This window comes from Oncorhynchus keta, chromosome 4 (assembly GCF_023373465.1).
Source record: "Oncorhynchus keta strain PuntledgeMale-10-30-2019 chromosome 4, Oket_V2, whole genome shotgun sequence".
Classification (NCBI taxonomy): Eukaryota; Metazoa; Chordata; class Actinopteri; order Salmoniformes; family Salmonidae; genus Oncorhynchus; species Oncorhynchus keta.
The window spans coordinates 16,727,638-16,747,065 of record NC_068424.1 but is presented as its reverse complement, the minus strand read 5'-3'; the positions used below and the strand labels follow the sequence as shown (position 1 = coordinate 16,747,065).

Below are 19,428 nucleotides of genomic sequence, written 5' to 3'. Positions count from 1 at the left end.
GATTTGGCATGGGTCCTTAGATCCTCAAAAGGTTCTACAGCTGCAACATCAAGAGCATTGGTTGCATCACTGCCTGGTATGGCAATTGCTCGGCCTCCGACCGCAAGGCACGCCAGAGGGTAGTGTGTACGACCCAGTACATCACTGGGGGTAAGCTGCCTGCCATCCAGGACCTCTACACCAGGAGGTGTCAGAGGAAGGGCCTAAAAATTGTCAAAGACCCCAGCCACCCCAGTCATAGTCTGTTCTCTCTACTACCGCTCTACTAAAGGCTTCTCAACAGTTTTTACCCCCAAGCCATAAGACTTTTGAACAAGTAATCAAATGGCTACCCAGACTATTTGCATTGTATGCCCCCCCCCCCAACCCCTCTTTTATGCAGCTGCGACTCTCTGTTTATCATATATGCATAGTCACTTTAACTATACATTCATGTACATACTACCTCAATTGGCCCGACCAACCAGTGCCCCCGCACATTGGATGACTTGGCTATCTGCATTGTGTCCCGCAACACACCACCGACCAATCCCTATTTTACGCTACTTCTACTCTGTTTATCATATATGCATAGTCACTTTAACCATATATACATGTACATACTACCTCAATCAGCCTGACTAACCGGTGCCTGTATGTAGCCTCGCTACTGTTATAGTCTCGCTACTCTATACAGCCTGTCTTTTTACTGTTGTTTTTATTTATTTACTTACCTATTGTCACCTATTACCTTTCTTGCACTGTTGGTTAGAGCCTGTAAGTAAGCATTTCACTGTAAAGTCTACTACACCTGTTGTGTTCGGCGCACGTGACAAATAAACTTTGATTTGATTTGCCAGAGGTGCTGTCTGTCTCGGGTTCAGAGGAGTCTAAAGCTCACGGAAGAAATGACGGAGCACAAACCTGTTGTAAGATCACGTGTCCCCTCCCCAAGAAGCGTACACACACACACACACACACACACACACACACACACACACACACACACACACACACACATAACCTCCCTTGTCACAACCACACTTTATAGTGGCCACATCAGTACTTGCTGTTTGACTAAATGCTCAGGAGGGGGCAGCAGAGATTGTTTGTCCCAATTGCAATCTAAACACATTTGCAGAAGAAAAGACAGTCATCAGTTTCACTTCAAAACAAAACTTTAATTGCTAATATACAGACTACATGAAACCTATTCAGCTAAACCTGTTCCTCCAGTTCCCTTACCTGTTAACATCTTTCTATGATGAGGATACTGCGTGTGTGTGTTTGCCCCTATAGGAACCGTGCCCAACCCTCAGAGAACTGACTCATGCTGTCAGCATTCTATTTATCCCACGAAGAAACCGTCACTATCGTTACATAGATAGACATTTAATCATTCAAACTACCTTATAAACTAACAGATCTCCAACTACAGACCATAACGTCTCTAAATATAAAATACATGTGATAGATAGTCTAAATGAGATGGTAGGTAGTAGTGATATGTTGGATGATAAGATTATAAGACCAACTGTCAGTGTATATAAAGTATTATAAAATGGGTGGTTTGAGCCCTAAATGCTGATTGGCTGACTGCCAAGGTATATCAGACCGTATACCACGGGTATGACAAAACAGTTATTTTTACTGCTCTAATTACGTTGGTAACCAGTTTATCATAGCAATAAGGCACCTCGGGGGTTTGTGGTACATGGCCAATATACCACGGCTAAGGGCTGTGTCCAGGCACTCCAGATGCGTCATGCAATATACCACACCCCCTCTGGCCTTATTGCTTAATTAGACACGAGAGGTGGACACTAGGTCTAGTATGTGATGGTCGTATTTCTGTCTGTATTTATAGAGGTAGGGCTCAAATGACATGTGGATAGAGCATTGGGAGTAGAGGGAGAAGTGTCTACGGCGTTAGGACTAGGGAAATGGACACATAAATAACCCTTTAACCCTACAACCCTAACCTCTGACCTCTAAACCTCCATCTAGTCGCAGCCCGTTTGGTCAGTAACACTCATCTTGAAGGTGTCAATGTTTTCTTTAGCCAGCAGCTGCCTGGCGTACTCTACTTCCTTTGCGGGCAAGAAGCGGGAACGTCCCAGGATCCAGGCGTAGTCGACATGGAAAATCCTCAACACGTCAGTACAGCTGTACACCACCGCTCCACTCACATAGTCTGTACTCAGCACCCAGTACGGACTGTAGGGAGAGACTGAGAGAGGGTTGGAGAGGGGGAGGGAGAAGAGGTCAAGGGGGATAAATATTAAGACAGACTCAGAGTCACAGGGATGATGTCATTATCAGATTAACTGCCCTCTCTCACAGGCAATGAGTCAGAGCTGAATTCATCCAGGACACTAGAGTAACAAGACCTGTGCAACAGTAGACATTCAGTAGAGACTCAATAGTCATGGTAATATAGTTATAGAGAGTAGAGACTCAATAGAGTCCTGCTAACAGAGTTATAGACAGTAAGGACTCATGGTAATAGAGTTAAAGACAGTATAGACTCGATAGAATCGTGGTAATATAGTTATAGACCGTATGGACTCAGTAGACACTCGAAAGTCATGGTAATATAGTTATAGGCAGTAGAGACTCAATAGAGTCACAGTAATAGAGTTATAGACAGTAGAGACTCCGTAGAGACTCGACATAGTCATGGTAATAGACTTATAGACAGTAGAGACTTGATAGAGTCATGGTAATAGAGTTGTAGACATTAGAGACTCGATATAGTCATGATAATAGACTTATAGACAGTAGAGACTCAGTAAATACTCAATATAGTCATGGTAATAGACTTATTGTAACGATCTGAGTGTAATGGGTGAGGAGTCAAGCGCAGGAAGCAGAGAGTTCAGGTGAGTGCTATTTTAATGCACCGACAAACGGCGAACATAAGCCAACCCTCACGAACACACAGGGCGTAATGAACACACAAATGCCCCCAAACAGGGGGACTTAAACGGTCTAGGGAAAACCCACAAAATGGGAAAAACACAAAACCCATAGACGTGCACACAAGTACACTAAAACAGATGGTCACAATAATTAATCCCGCACAAGGAACTCTGCGGGCCGGCGGACTAATAAAGCCTACTACCTAACTCAAAACAGGTGCACTCAATCAACACATAAGGAGGGGGAGGAAATAATCAGTAGCAGCTAGTAGGCCGGCGACGACGACCGCCGAGCGCCACCCGAACGGGAAGGGGAGTGTCCTTCGGTCGGAGTTGTGACACTTATAGACAGTAGAGACTCGATAGAGTCATGGTAATAGAGTTACAGACAGTAGAGACTCGATAAAGTCATTGTAATAGACTTATAGACAGTAGAGATTCAGTAGAGTTATGGTAATATAGTTATAGACAGTAGAGACTCGACATAGTCATGGTAATAGAGTTATAGACAGTAGAGACTCACAGTAGGAGAAGCTGACTCCCAGTTTGGCTGGTTTTTTTGGGTCCTGGACCACTGCTGTCCCCTCCACAGTCCCCACCTTACCTTTACTGGAGGCAGAGATATACACTGTCACCACTTTTAGAAAAAACATGTCTATGAGAAAACAGTACTAGCTTTCAGTTCAGGGAGGACAGTCAACTTCTACATGTCTATGTATGAGGTAAAGTTTGACATAGTTGAGACACACTTAAACACACATACACACGCATATAAATACTGACTCGAACTGGGAGTTGAGGACTCTGATGGTGCCGTCTCCCCTCAGAGTGTAATCGGCCTGGATGCATTTTCCTCTCTCAAAGAATGCTGGAAGTTTCGCTATCTCATACCACGTGCCCAGGTACTGATAAGGGTAGGAGAGGGGTTGTTAAAAATGTACGCTTTAAATCACAAAAAAAGCTCTGTGTTTGTGTGTGTGTGTGTGTGTGTGTGTGTGTGTGTGTGTGTGTGTGTGTGTGTGTGTGTGTGTGTGTGTGTGTGTGTGTGTGTGTGTGTGTGTGTGTGTGTGTGTGTGTGTGTGTTTACCTGCTGCAAGCTGAAGTTGGGCTGGACACTGGGTGTGGGGCATGGACCCCAATGGAATGTCTGGGCGGAGACCAGAGGGAGAAGGAGGAGGATCCAAAATATAGGAAACATTTTTCTTATGGGGGAAGAACGGTAAAGCCGTAAGGTATAGTACAGCTGTATGCCTATGAAGTACAGGTAACCTTAACAACAGGTTAGAGTGACTATCTGAAATGCTTTGCTTTACATTCCATCTGTTGTACCTTGACATGCCATCTGAGTGATTAAACTACATGACACCTGTACAGCTACACCTGTTCCTCCAGTTCCCTTCCTTGTGAACATGTTTCAATGATGGGAATACTGTGTGTGTGTGTGTGTGTGTGTGTGTGTGTGTGTGTGTGTGTGTGTGTGTGTGTGTGTGTGTGTGTGTGTGTGTGTGTGTGTGTGTGTGTGTGTGTGTGTGTGTGTGTGTGTGTGTGTGTGTGTTCTGTGAACTGTGACTAACCCTCAGAATACAAAACATACCAGCCTCAACGACCTTCATCCTACATTGAAAAACAACATCTCAAAGATGCCCGTGTGAATTAAATAGAAAGCTTTTCTCCTAAATCTATTAGATGGTTTGTATAAAAATACAGGTCAAAACATAGTGTTATACTGTACACTTAATAATAATAGTACATTTTATTAAACAGACGCCTTTCAGGACTACATAAACACCTATTTACTCCACTGTAAGCTAGACTAGTATTTATTTCAATATGGTTGGTTTACATTGACTTTTGTGACATTGACAAAGGAATTATGCCAAATGTCATCCCATGATGTCACACAGTCACTTTACATTCCTATGTTCCAAGCATGCATCATGTTTTAGATTAAGTTAAAAAACGAACAATTATTTTAATATTAAACAGTTCATAATAAGTTCTTACCAGTATGCTATTAACTTTATCTCATGAATTTCTAGACTCCCAAATATGTTACATAATATATTTCTAAACAATACTTGTTCACCACCTAGAGACCTATAAGAGAAATGGTTCTTACCTGTGCTCTTTTTACACACCCGAGGGAAAGATATTAGCTGCAGAAGTATGTATATTCAACAGAGTATATTTCCTAAAGTTGCAGCGATGCTTAGATCTTGGGATGACAGAGAGTGAGTGTGTGTCTGTGTGTCTGTCTGAGTCAACACTGAGAGTGCACCCAGCACAAGGCAGGTGATTAGCGAAATTGTTGTCATGAGACAGGTTTCCTCTTTGGGTGCATTCTGGAGAGAAAGGGCAGAGAGGGAGAGAAAGAGAGAGAGAGAGAGAGTAGATGCCTGTCTTGTCATTTAACCGCTGATTCAGGCTTTCGTCTCCTCTTATTGTTCTGTTACTGGAAAATCACAGTGAGTTAGGCCCCAATAGTCTTCAAATTAACAAATAAAATAAAACAAATTGAATATAACTTAATTATTTCATAAGATAATGTACTTGTAGTTACTAAGCGTGTGTGTGTGTGTGCGTGTGTGTGTGTGCGTGTTTGGTTTTACTATCCTTGTGGGAACCAGAAGTCCACAAGGATAGTAAAACAAGGAACATTCAAGGTCCCCACAAGGAAAAATGCTATTAAAGGCATAGGAGTTAGTCTACGGTTAGGGTGACAGTTAAGGTTCGAATTAGGGTTAGGTGTATGGTTAGGAGTTAGGTTTAGGGGTTTGGGGTAAAGTTCAGGATTAGATTAAGTGTTAGGTTAGGGAAAATAGGATTTTGAATGGGAATCAAATGTTTGGTCTTAACTAGGATAGTAAAACAGACGTTTGTCTGTCTGTGGGCCTGTGTGTTTGTTCTAAGGCCACAGCCCGTCTGATCTGAGGTCGACACCAATGGCCCCCTGGACACCATGGAGACGACTGATGACATCACTGGCAACAAGCGCGTGCAGGCAAGAATCGACATGGAACAGACCTAGGGGTGTTGGATTCCAAGTAAGTCGGCACTATTTACTAAACAATTTGACGTAAAATGCTTTACATCAACCCCGGCCTAAAGCCACGAAGAGCAAGCAGAAGGTAACATAACTGAGGGTATGGGTCACAGGCAATATTCGCACTGAGCTAAAAGGGTAGATCTGCCGCTTTCAAGGTGCGGGACTCTAACCCGGAAGCTTATAAGAAATCCTGCTATGCCCTGCGACGAACCATCAAACAGGCAAAGCGTCAATACAAGGCGTAGATTAAATCATACTACACCGGCTCCGACGCTCGTCATATGTGGCAGGGCTTGAAAACTATTACAGACCACAAAAGGGAAGCACAGCCATGAGCTGCCCGGTGACACAAGCCTACCAGACGAGCTAAATCACTTCTATGCTTGATTCGAGGCAAGCAACACTGAGGCATGCATGAGAGCATCAGCTGTTCTGGACGACTGTGTGATCACGCTCTCCGTAGCTGACGTGAGTAAGACCTTTAAACAGGTCAACATTCACAAGGCTGCGGGGCCAGACGGATTACCAGGACGTGTGCTCTGAGCATGTGCTGACCAACTGGCAGGTGTCTTCACTGACATTTTCAACATGTCCCTGATTGAGTCTGTAATACCAACATGTTTCAAGCAGACCACCATAGTTCCTGTGCCCAAGAACACAAAGGCAACCTGCCTAAAGGACTACAGACCCACAGCATTCACGTCCTTAGCCATGTGCTTTGAAAGGCTGGTCATGGTTCACATCATCACCATTATCCCAGAAACCCTAGAACCACTCCAATGTGCATACTGCCCAAACAGATCCACAGATGATGCAATCTCTATTGCACTCCACACTGCCCTTTCCCACCATGACAAAGAAACACCTATGTGAGAATGCTATTCATTGACTACAGCTCAGTTCAACACCATAGCTCATCACGAGCTAAGAATCCTGGGACTAAACACCTTCCTCTGCAACTGGATCCTGGACTTCCTGACGGGCCGCCCCCAGGTGGTGAGGGTAGGTAGCAACACATCTGCCACGCTGATCCTCAACACTGGAGCCCCCCAGGGGTGCGTGCTCAGTCCCCTCCTGTACTCCCTGTTCACCCACGACTGCATGGCCAGGCACGACTCCAACACCATCATTAAGTTTGCAGACGACACAACAGTGGTAGGCCTGATCACCGAAAACGACGAGACAGCCTATAGGGAGGAGGTCAGAGACCTGGCCGGTTGGTGCCGGAATAACAACCTATCCTTCAACGTAACCAAGACTAAGGAGATGATTGTGGACTACAGGAAAAGGAGGACCGAGCACGCCCACATTCTCATCGACGGGGCTGTAGTGGAGCAGGTTGAGAGCTTCAAGTTCCTTGGTGTCCACATTACCAACAAACTAGAATGGTCCAAACATGCCAAGCCAGTCATGAAGAGGGCACAACAAAGCCTATTCCCCCTCAGGAAACTAAAAAGATTTGGCATGGGTCCTTAGATCCTCAAAAGGTTCTACAGCTGCAACATCAAAAGCATTGGTTGCATCACTGCCTGCTATGGCAATTGCTCGGCCTCCGACCGCAAGGCACGCCAGAGGGTAGTGTGTACGACCCAGTACATCACTGGGGCTAAGCTGCCTGCCATCCAGGACCTCTACACCAGGAGGTGTCAGAGGAAGGGCCTAAAAATTGTCAAAGACCCCAGCCACCCCAGTCATAGTCTGTTCTCTCTACTACCGCTCTACTAAAGGCTTCTCAACAGTTTTTACCCCCAAGCCATAAGACTTTTGAACAAGTAATCAAATGGCTACCCAGACTATTTGCATTGTATGCCCCCCCCAACCCCTCTTTTATGCAGCTGCGACTCTCTGTTTATCATATATGCATAGTCACTTGAACTATACATTCATGTACATACTACCTCAATTGGCCCGACCAACCAGTGCCCCCGCACATTGGATGACTTGACTATCTGCATTGTGTCCCGCAACACACCACCGACCAATCCCTATTTTACGCTACTTCTACTCTGTTCATCATATATGCATAGTCACTTTAACCATATCTACATGTACATACTACCTCAATCAGCCTGACTAACCGGTGCCTGTATGTAGCCTCGCTACTGTTATAGTCTCGCTACTCTATACAGCCTGTCTTTTTACTGTTGTTTTTATTTCTTTACTTACCTATTGTCACCTATTACCTTTCTTGCTCTGTTGGTTAGAGCTTGTAAGTAAGCATTTCACTGTAAAGTCTACTACACCTGTTGTGTTCGGCGCACGTGACAAATAAACTTTGATTTGATTTGCCAGAGGTGCTGTCTGTCTCGGGTTCAGAGGAGTCTAAAGCTCACGGAAGAAATGACGGAGCACGATCCTGTTGTAAGATCACGTGTCCCCCCCCCAAGAAGCGTGCACACACACACACACACACACACACACACACACACACACACACACACACACACACACACACACACACACACACACACACGCACACACACACATAACCCCCCTTGTCACAACCACACTTTATAGTGGCCACATCAGTACTTGCTGTTTGACTAAATGCTCAGGAGGGGGCAGCAGAGATTGTTTGTCCCAATTGCAATCTAAACACTTTTGCAGAAGAAAAGACAGTCATCAGTTTCACTTCAAAACAAAACTTTAATTACTAATATACAGACTACATGAAACCTATTCAGCTAAACCTGTTCCTCCAGTTCCCTTACCTGTTAACATCTTTCTATGATGAGGATACTGCGTGTGTGTGTTTGCCCCTATAGGAACCGTGCCCAACCCTCAGAGAACTGACTCATGCTGTCAGCATTCTATTTATCCCACGAAGAAACCGTCACTATCGTTACATAGATAGACATTTAATCATTCAAACTACCTTATAAACTAACAGATCTCCAACTACAGACCATAAAGCCTCTAAATATAAAATACATGTGATAGATAGTCTAAATGAGATGGTAGGTAGTAGTGATATGTTGGATGATAAGATTATAAGACCAACTGTCAGTGTATATAAAGTATTATAAAATGGGAGGTTTGAGCCCTAAATGCTGATTGGCTGACTGCCAAGGTATATCAGACCGTATACCACGGGTATGACAAAACATTTATTTTTACTGCTCTAATTACGTTGGTAACCAGTTTATCATAGCAATAAGGCACCTCGGGGGTTTGTGGTACATGGCCAATATACCACGGCTAAGGGCTGTGTCCAGGCACTCCAGATGCGTCATGCAAAATACCACACCCCCTCTGGCCTTATTGCTTAATTAGACACGAGAGGTGGACACTAGGTCTAGTATGTGATGGTCGTATTTCTGTCTGTATTTATAGAGGTAGGGCTCAAATGACATGTGGATAGAGCATTGGGAGTAGAGGGAGAAGTGTCTACGGCGTTAGGACTAGGGAAATGGACACATAAATAACCCTTTAACCCTAACCTCTGACCTCTAAACCTCCATCTAGTCGCAGCCCGTTTGGTCAGTAACACTCATCTTGAAGGTGTCAATGTTTTCTTTAGCCAGCAGCTGCCTGGCGTACTCTACTTCCTTTGCGGGCAAGAAGCGGGAACGTCCCAGGATCCAGGCGTAGTCGACATGGAAAATCCTCAACACGTCAGTACAGCTGTACACCACCGCTCCACTCACATAGTCTGTACTCAGCACCCAGTACGGACTGTAGGGAGTGACTGAGAGAGGGTTGGAGAGGGGGGAGGGAGAAGAGGTCAAGGGGGATAAATATTAAGACAGACTCAGAGTCACAGGGATGATGTCATTATCAGATTAACTGCCCTCTCTCACAGGCAATGAGTCAGAGCTGAATTCATCCAGGACACTAGAGTAACAAGACCTCTGCAACAGTAGACATTCAGTAGAGACTCAATAGTCATGGTAATATAGTTATAGAGAGTAGAGACTCAATATAGTCCTGCTAACAGAGTTATAGACAGTAAGGACTCATGGTAATAGAGTTAAAGACAGTTTAGACTCGATAGAATCGTGGTAATATAGTTATAGATCGTATGGACTCAGTAGATACTCGAAAGTCATGGTAATATAGTTATAGGCAGTAGAGACTCGACATAGTCATGGTAATAGAGTTATAGACAGAGACTCGACATAGTCATGGTAATATAGTAATAGACAGTAGAGACTCGATATAGTCCTGCTAACAGAGTTATAGACAGTAAGGACTCATGGTAATAGAGTTAAAGACAGTTTAGACTCGATAGAATCGTGGTAATATAGTTATAGATCGTATGGACTCAGTAGATACTCGAAAGTCATGGTAATATAGTTATAGGCAGTAGAGACTCAATAGAGTCATGGTAATAGACATATAGACAGTAGAGACTCCGTAGAGACATGGTAATAGAGTTGTATACATTAGAGACTCGATATAGTCATGATAATAGACTTATAGACAGTAGAGACTCAGTAAATACTCAGTATAGTCATGGTAATAGACTTATAGACAGTAGAGACTAAGTAGACACTCAATATAGTCATGGTAATAGAGTTGTAGACAGTAGAGACTCGATAATGTCATTGTAATAGACTTATTGACAGTAGAGACTCAGTAGAGTTATGGTAATATAGTTATAGACAGTAGAGACTCGACATAGTCATGGTAATAGAGTTATAGACAGTAGAGACTCACAGTAGGAGAAGCTGACTCCCAGTTTGGCTGGTTTTTTTGGGTCCTGGACCACTGCTGTCCCCTCCACTGTCCTCACCTTACCTTTACTGGAGGCAGAGATATACACTGTCACCACTTTTAGAAAAAACATGTCTATGAGAAAACAGTACTAGCTTTCAGTTCAGGGAGGACAGTCAACTTCTACATGTCTATGTATGAGGTAAAGTTTGACATAGTTGAGACACACTTAAACACACATACACACGCATATAAATACTGACTAGAACTGGGAGTTGAGGACTCTGATGGTGCCGTCTCCCCTCAGAGTGTAATCGGCCTGGATGCATTTTCCTCTCTCAAAGGATGCTGGAAGTTTCGCTATCTCATACCACGTGCCCAGGTACTGATAAGGGTAGGAGAGGGGTTGTTAAAAATGTACGCTTTAAATCACAAAAAAGCTCTGTGTGTGTGTGTGTGTGTGTGTGTGTGTGTGTGTGTGTGTGTGTGTGTGTGTGTGTGTGTGTGTGTGTGTGTGTGTGTGTGTGTGTGTGTGTGTGTGTGTGTGTGTGTGTGTGTGTGTGTGTGTTTACCTGCTGCAAGCTGAAGTTGGGCTGGACACTGGGTGTGGGGCATGGACCCCAATGGTATGTCTGGGCAGAGACCAGAGGGAGAAGGAGGAGGATCCAAAATATAGGAAACATTTTTCTTATGGGGGAAGAACGGTAAAGCCGTAAGGTATAGTACAGCTGTATGCCTATGAAGTACAGGTAAAAATCAAATCAAATCAAATTTTATTTGTCACATACACATGGTTAGCAGATGTTAATGCGAGTGTAGCGAAATGCTTGTGCTTCTAGTTCCGACAATGCAGTGATAACCAACAAGTAATCTAACTAACAATTCCAAAACTACTGTCTTATACACAGTGTAAGGGGGTAAAGAATATGTACATAAGGATATATGAATGAGTGATGGTACAGAGCAGCATACAGTAGATGGTTTCGAGTATAGTATATACATATGAGATGAGTATGTAGACAAAGTAAACAAAGTGGCATAGTTAAAGTGGCTAGTGATACATGTATTACATAAGGATACAGTCGATGATGTAGAGTACAGTATATACGTATGCATATGAGATGAATAATGTAGGGTAAGTAACATTATATAAGGTAGCATTGTTTAAAGTGGCTAGTGATATATTTACATCATTTCCCATCAATTCCCATTATTAAAGTGGCTGGAGTTGGGTCAGTGTCAATGACAGTGTGTTGGCAGCAGCCACTCAATGTTAGTGGTGGCTGTTTAACAATCTGATGGCCTTGAGATAGAAGCTGTTTTTCAGTCTCTCGGTCCCAGCTTTGATGCACCTGTACTGACCTCGCCTTCTGGATGATAGCGGGGTGAACAGGCAGTGGTTCGGGTGGTTGATGTCCTTGATGATCTTTATGGCCTTCCTGTAACATCGGGTGGTGTAGGTGTCCTGGAGGGCAGGTAGTTTGCCCCCGGTGATGCGTTGTGCAGACTTCACTACCCTCTGGAGAGCCTTATGGTTGAGGGCGGAGCAGTTGCCGTACCAGGCGGTGATACAGCCCGCCAGGATGCTCTCGATTGTGCATCTGTAGAAGTTTGTGAGTGCTTTTGGTGACAAGCCGAATTTCTTCAGCCTCCTGAGGTTGAAGAGGCGCTGCTGCGCCTTCTTCACGACGCTGTCAGTGTGAGTGGACCAATTCAGTTTGTCTGTGATGTGTCTGCCGAGGAACTTAAAACTTGCTACCCTCTCCACTACTGTTCAATCGATGTGGATAGGGGGGTGTTCCCTCTGCTGTTCCCTGAAGTCCACAATCATCTCCTTAGTTTTGTTGACGTTGAGTGTGAGGTTATTTTCCTGACACCACACTCCGAGGGCCCTCACCTCCTCCCTGTAGGCCGTCTCGTCGTTGTTGGTAATCAAGCCTACCACTGTTGTGTCGTCCGCAAACTTGATGATTGAGTTGGAGGCGTGCGTGGCCACGCAGTCGTGGGTGAACAGGGAGTACAGGAGAGGGCTCAGAACGCACCCTTGTGGGGCCCCCGTGTTGAGGATCAGCGGGGAGGAGATGTTGTTGCCTACCCTCACCACCTGGGGGCGGCACTCTAACCTTAACAACAGGTTAGAGTGACTATCTGAAATGCTTTGCTTTACATTCCATCTGTTGTACCTTGACATGCCATCTGAGTGATTAAACTACATGACACCTGTACAGCTACACATGTTCCTCCAGTTCCCTTCCTTGTGAACATGTTTCTATGATGGGAATACTGTGTGTGTGTGTGTGTGTGTGTGTGTGTGTGTGTGTGTGTGTGTGTGTGTGTGTGTGTGTGAGTGAGTGGTGAGTGGTGGTGGTGGTGAGTGAGTGGTGGTGGTGTGTGTGTGTGTGTGTGTGTGAGTGAGTGTGCGTGCGTGCGTGCGTGCGTGCGTGCGTGCGTGCGTGCGTGCGTGCGTGCGTGCGTGTCTGTTCTGTGAACTGTGACTAACCCTCAGAATACAAAACATACCAGCCTCAACGACCTTCATCCTACATTGAAAAATAACATCTCAAAGATGCCCGTGTGAATTAAATAGAAAGCTTTTCTCCTAAATCTATTAGATGGTTTGTATAAAAATACAGGTCAAAACATAGTGTTATACTGTACACTTAATAATAATAATACATTTTATTAAACAGACGCCTTTCAGGACTACATAAACACCTATTTACTCCACTGTAAGCTAGACTAGTCTTTATTTCAATATGGTTTGTTTACATTGACTTTTGTGACATTGACAAAGGAATTATGCCAAATGTCATCCATCCCATGATGTCACACAGTCACTTTACATTCCTATGTTCCAAGCATGCATCATGTTTTAGATTAAGTTCAAAAACGAACAATTATTTGAATATTCAACAGTTCATAATAAGTTCTTACCAGTATGCTATTAACTTTATCTCATGAATTTCTAGACTCCCAAATATGTTACATAATATATTTCTAAACAATACTTGTTCACCACCTAGAGACCTATAAGAGAAATGGTTCTTACCTGTGCTCTTTTTACACACCCGAGGGAAAGATATTAGCTGCAGAAATATGTATATTCAACAGAGTATATTTCCTAAAGTTGCAGCGATGCTTAGGTCTTGGGATGACAGAGAGTGAGTGTGTGTCTGTTTGTCTGTCTGAGTCATCACTGAGAGTGCACCCAGCACAAGGCAGGTGATTAGCGAAATTGTTGCCATGAGACGGTTTCCTCTTTGGGTGCATTCTGGAGAGAAAGGGCAGAGAGGGAGAGAAAGAGAGAGAGAGAGAGAGTAGATGCCTGTCTTGTAATTTAACCGCTGATTCAGGCTTTCGTCTCCTCTTATTGTTCTGTTACTGGAAAATCACAGTGAGTTAGGCCCCGATAGTCTTCAAATGAACAAATAACATAAAACAAATTGAATATAACTTAATTATTTCATAAGATAATGTACTTGTAGTTACTAAGCGTGTGTGTGTGTGTGTGTGTGTGTGTGTGTGTGTGTGTGTGTGTGTGTGTGTGTGTGTGTGTGTGTGTGTGTGTGTGTGTGTGTGTGTGTGTGTGTGTGTGTGTGTGTGTGTGTGTGTGTGTTTGGTTTTACTATCCTTGTGGGAACCAGAAGTCCACAAGGATAGTAAAACAAGGAACATTCAAGGTCCCCACAAGGAAAAATGCTATTAAAGGCATAGGGGTTAGTCTACGGTTAGGGTGACAGTTAAGGTTCGAATTAGGGTTAGGTGTATGGTTAGGAGTTAGGTTTAGGGGTTTGGGGTAAAGGTTAGGATTAGGTTAAGTGTTAGGTTAGGGAAAATAGGATTTTGAATGGGAATCAAATGTTTGGTCTTAACTAGGATAGTAAAACAGATATTTGTCTGTCTGTGGGCCTGTGTGTTTGTTCTAAGGCCACAGCCCGTCTGATCTGAGGTCGACACCAATCGCTTCCTGGACACCATGGAGACGACTGATGACATCACTGGCAACAAGCGCGTGCAGGCAAGAATCGACATGGAACAGACCTAGGGGTGTTGGATTCCAAATAAGTCGGCACTATTTACTAAACAATTTGACGTAAAATGCTTTACATCAACCCCGGCCTAAAGCCACGAAGAGCAAGCAGCAGGTAACATAACTGAGGGTATGGGTTACAGGCAATATTCGCACTGAGCTAAAGGGTAGATCTGCCGCTTTCAAGGTGCGGGACTCTAACCCGGAAGCTTATAAGAAATCCTGCTATGCCCTGCGACGAACCATCAAACAGGCAAAGCGTCAATACAAGGCGTAGATTGAATCATACTACACCGGCTCCGACGCTCGTCATATGTGGCAGGGCTTGAAAACTATTACAGACCACAAAAGGGAAGCACAGCCGTGAGCTGCCCGGTGACACGAGCCTACCAGACGAGCTAAATCACTTCTATGCTTGATTCGAGGCAAGCAACACTGAGGCATGCATGAGAGCATCAGCTGTTCTGGACGACTGTGTGATCACGCTCTCCGAAGCCGACGTGAGTAAGACCTTTAAACAGGTCAACATTCACAAGGCTGCGGGGCCAGATGGATTACCAGGACGTGTGCTCTGAGCATGTGCTGACCAACTGGCAGGTGTCTTCACTGACATTTTCAACATGTCCCTGATTGAGTCTGTAATACCAACATGTTTCAAGCAGACCACCATAGTCCCTGTGCCCAAGAACACAAAGGCAACCTGCCTAAAGGACTACAGACCCACAGCATTCACGTCCTTAGCCATGTGCTTTGAAAGGCTGGTCATAGTTCACATCATCACCATTATCCCAGAAACCCTAGACCCACTCCAATGTGCATACTGCCCAAACATATCCACAGATTATGCAATATCTATTGCACGCCACACTGCCCTTTCCCACCATGACAAAGAAACACCTATGTGAGAATGCTATTCATTGACTACAGCTCAGCGTTCAACACCATAGCTCATCACGAGCTAAGAATCCTGGGACTAAACACCTTCCTCTGCAACTGGATCCTGGACTTCCTGACGGGCCGTCCCCAGGTGGTGAGGGTAGGTAGCAACACATCTGCCACGCTGATCCTCAACACTGGAGCCCCCCAGGGGTGCGTGCTCAGTCCCCTCCTGTACTCCCTGTTCACCCAGGACTGCATGGCCAGGCACGACTCCAGCACCATCATTAAGTTTGCAGACGACACAACAGTGGTCGGCCTGATCACCGAAAACGACGAGTTGTGCCAGAATAACAACCTATCCCTCAACGTAACCAAGACTAATGAGATGATTGTGGCCTACAGGAAAAGGAGGACCGAGCACGCCCACATTCTCATCGACGGGGCTGTAGTGGAGCAGGTTGAGAGCTTCAAGTTCCTTGGTGTCCACATTACCAACAAACTAGAATGGTCCAAACACACAAAGCCAGTCATGAAGAGGGCACAACAAAGCCTATTCCCCCTCAGGAAACTAAAAAGATTTGGCATGGGTCCTTAGATCCTCAAAAGGTTCTACAGCTGCAACATCAAGAGCATTGGTTGCATCACTGCCTGCTATGGCAATTGCTCGGCCTCCGACCGCAAGGCATGCCAGAGGGTAGTGTGTACGACCCAGTACATCACTGGGGCTAAGCTGCCTGCCATCCAGGACCTCTACACCAGGAGGTGTCAGAGCAAGGGCCTAAAAATTGTCAAAGACCCCAGCCACCCCAGTCATAGTCTTTTCTCTCTACTACCGCTCTACTAAAGGCTTCTCAACAGTTTTTACCCCCAAGCCATAAGACCCTTGAACAGGTAATCAAATGGCTACCCAGACTATTTGCATTGTATGCCACCCCCCAACGCCTCTTTTACGCAGCTGCTACGCTCTGTTTATCATATATGCATAGTCACTTGAACTATACATTCATGTACATACTACCTCAATTGGCCCGACCAACCAGTGCCCCCGCACATTGGATGACTTGACTATCTGCATTGTGTCCCGCAACACACCACCGACCAATCCCTATTTTACGCTACTTCTACTCTGTTCATCATATATGCATAGTCACTTTAACCATATCTACATGTACATACTACCTCAATCAGCCTGACTAACCGGTGCCTGTATGTAGCCTCGCTACTGTTATAGTCTCGCTACTCTATACAGCCTGTCTTTTTACTGTTGTTTTTATATATTTACTTACCTATTGTCACCTATTACCTTTCTTGCACTGTTGGTTAGAGCCTGTAAGTAAGCATTTCACTGTAAAGTCTACTACACCTGTTGTGTTCGGCGCACGTGACAAATAAACTTTGATTTTATTTGCCAGAGGTGCTGTCTGTCTCGGGTTCAGAGGAGTCTAAAGCTCACGGAAGAAATGACGGAGCACGATCCTGTTGTAAGATCACGTGTCCCCCCCCAAGAAGCGTGCACACACACACACACACACACACACACACACACACACACACGCACACACACACACACACACACACACACACACACACACACACACACACACACACACACACACACACACACACACACACACACACACACACACACATAACCCCCCTTGTCACAACCACACTTTATAGTGGCCACATCAGTACTTGCTGTTTGACTAAATGCTCAGGAGGGGGTAGCAGAGATTGTTTGTCCCAATTGCAATCTAAACACTTTTGCAGAAGAAAAGACAGTCATCAGTTTTACTTTAAAACAAAACTTTAATTACTAATATACAGACTACATGAAACCTATTCAGCTAAACCTGTTCCTCCAGTTCCCTTACCTGTTAACATCTTTCTATGATGAGGATACTGCGTGTGTGTGTTTGCCCCTATAGGAACCGTGCCCAACCCTCAGAGAACTGACTCATGCTGTCAGCATTCTATTTATCCCACGAAGAAACCGTCACTATCGTTACATAGATAGACATTTAATCATTCAAACTACCTTATAAACTAACAGATCTCCAACTACAGACCATAAAGCCTCTAAATATAAAATACATGTGATAGATAGTCTAAATGAGATGGTAGGTAGTAGTGATATGTTGGATGATAAGATTATAAGACCAACTGTCAGTGTATATAAACTATTATAAAATGGGTGGTTTGAGCCCTAAATGCTGAATGTTGGATTCCAAATAAGTCAATTCACATTCCAATTACAGCAGTCCATTCCAAGCAGTGGAGGCTTCTGAGTGGAGGACGGCTTATAATAATGGCAGGAATGGGGCAAATGGATGTATTTGATACGATTCTACCACTTCCGCTCCAGCCATTACCATGTGTGTAACGCCTGCTCCCACTCTTCCCCCCTAGTGCTCGAGGGCGCCAGGCTGCCCTGCATCACGCTGTTCCTGTCTCGTTACATGTCCGTTCCAAATGAAATGTCATCTCCCTGTTCCTGCTTCTCTTCTGCAGCATCGTTCCTTACAATGTGCCCGCCCTCCCCAATTAAGGTGCCACCAATCCCCTGTGACTCATATTCCGTTGGGAATTCCCATAACAGTCTTAATAATCTGCACAGGAGTAGACAAGATAGAAACTACTGTAGTCTGTACACAGAACCCAGTATAGATCACCTGGGAAACCTAGACACACACAGAGATAGGTGAGGTAGGGGCTAGGGCTAAAAGCTAGGGTTGGGGGCAAAGGGGCAGAGGGTTCATGGTTTATTTGGGTCTAGGGGTGGTTGGGACTGGGTCCACATCTCACCTTTGAAGAAGCTGACAACCAACATGGCTGGTTGGGAGGTGTTTTTGCTTTGGCCACGCCCTCAATATAGTTTTCCACCCATTGGCCCAGTGGGGAGAGGGGGATGAGCCTAAATATAACAATAATACAATTATAATAATGGATTTATTTTATATAGTGCCTTTCAATACAAGAAGAATCTCAAAGTTGTTTTAAAAATAAAAATAAAACATAATGGGAAAATTGCTGATGCACAACCATATATATATATTATTGGTCTCAACCACATATATATATTATTGGTCTCAACCACATATATATATTATTGGTCTCAACCACATATATATATTATTGGTCTCAACCACATATATATATTATTGGTCTCAACCACATATAGAAGGGGATAGCTACCAGTAGTCTCTTTCTCTCAACTTAATGTTAAGCGTTATAATAGTACAATACACAGGGTGCCATTTAAAAATGTGGTTGTGCATCAGCAATTTTCCCGTTATGTTTTGTTTTTATTTTTAAAACAACTTTGAGATTCTTCTATATATATACGCTAAATGACTAACAGAAGGCTCTGTATTGAAGACACCGAGCCTCCATATTGGGACTCCCCCACCATTGTAAAAAGTATTTAGGAAGCTACGGAAATGCATTTATAAATGTCTACATTCATTTTTGCCACATTTATTATATTACAGACACCTTAATGCATAATTTTAAATGATATTATGTGACCTAAAATATAACTATAATATAAATATATATAAAATATAACTAAATATAACTAACTAAAATATAACTATATATAAATATATATAATATATATACAATACAGTTTTCTGCTCCCAAAACTAGAATATGTTATGAACGGAGTGGACTAAGTTTTGTAGACTTTACCCTTGCTAAAAAATCGCGCTGTTCAGGAGTGCAAATGCGAATTGATTTGTTAAACACGCGCACCTCACAGAGTAGATGTTTTTTAACGGAAATATTTTCATGTATACTAGAACGCGCCAATAGGATCTCGCTAGCGCGTGCTTGGCTCTATCCGCCTTCTTACTTGTTCTGCCCACTATGACTAATTTGTTCCCATTGGAAACGACAAGCTGTCGTATGTCTTGGTT

General features: G+C 44.0%; 2 protein-coding genes across 4 annotated transcripts; both read right to left on the bottom strand.

The window, feature by feature from the left end:
- Window positions 1-1,139: 1,139 nt before the first annotated feature.
- LOC118369911 (apolipoprotein D-like) lies at window positions 1,140-13,781 on the bottom strand. Of its 2 annotated transcripts, none has more exons than XM_052502352.1 (5): window positions 13,652-13,781; window positions 3,988-4,102; window positions 3,684-3,805; window positions 3,424-3,509; window positions 1,140-2,209 (listed from the first exon to the last, which is right to left on the bottom strand). In XM_052502352.1, the coding sequence occupies exons 2-5, from the start codon at window positions 4,096-4,098 to the stop codon at window positions 1,983-1,985; spliced, it is 546 nt and encodes a 181-aa protein (XP_052358312.1). In that variant the 5' UTR covers window positions 4,099-4,102; window positions 13,652-13,781; the 3' UTR covers window positions 1,140-1,982. The 2 variants fall into 2 exon arrangements, with proteins under 2 accessions (XP_052358312.1, XP_052358304.1); XM_052502344.1 differs by lacking the exon at window positions 13,652-13,781 and adding an exon at window positions 5,020-5,225.
- On the bottom strand, window positions 1,140-13,799 carry LOC118382456 (apolipoprotein D-like). Of its 2 annotated transcripts, XR_008101675.1 has the most exons (6): window positions 13,652-13,799; window positions 11,175-11,289; window positions 10,866-10,987; window positions 10,606-10,691; window positions 9,109-9,634; window positions 1,140-1,675 (listed from the first exon to the last, which is right to left on the bottom strand). XR_008101675.1 is itself a non-coding variant. In XM_052502356.1 (5 exons), the coding sequence occupies exons 2-5, from the start codon at window positions 11,283-11,285 to the stop codon at window positions 9,408-9,410; spliced, it is 546 nt and encodes a 181-aa protein (XP_052358316.1). In that variant the 5' UTR covers window positions 11,286-11,289; window positions 13,652-13,799; the 3' UTR covers window positions 8,573-9,407. The 2 variants fall into 2 exon arrangements, 1 of the variants encoding a protein (XP_052358316.1); XM_052502356.1 differs by lacking the exon at window positions 1,140-1,675 and having other exon boundaries at window positions 8,573-9,634.
- Window positions 13,800-19,428: the final 5,629 nt, after the last annotated feature.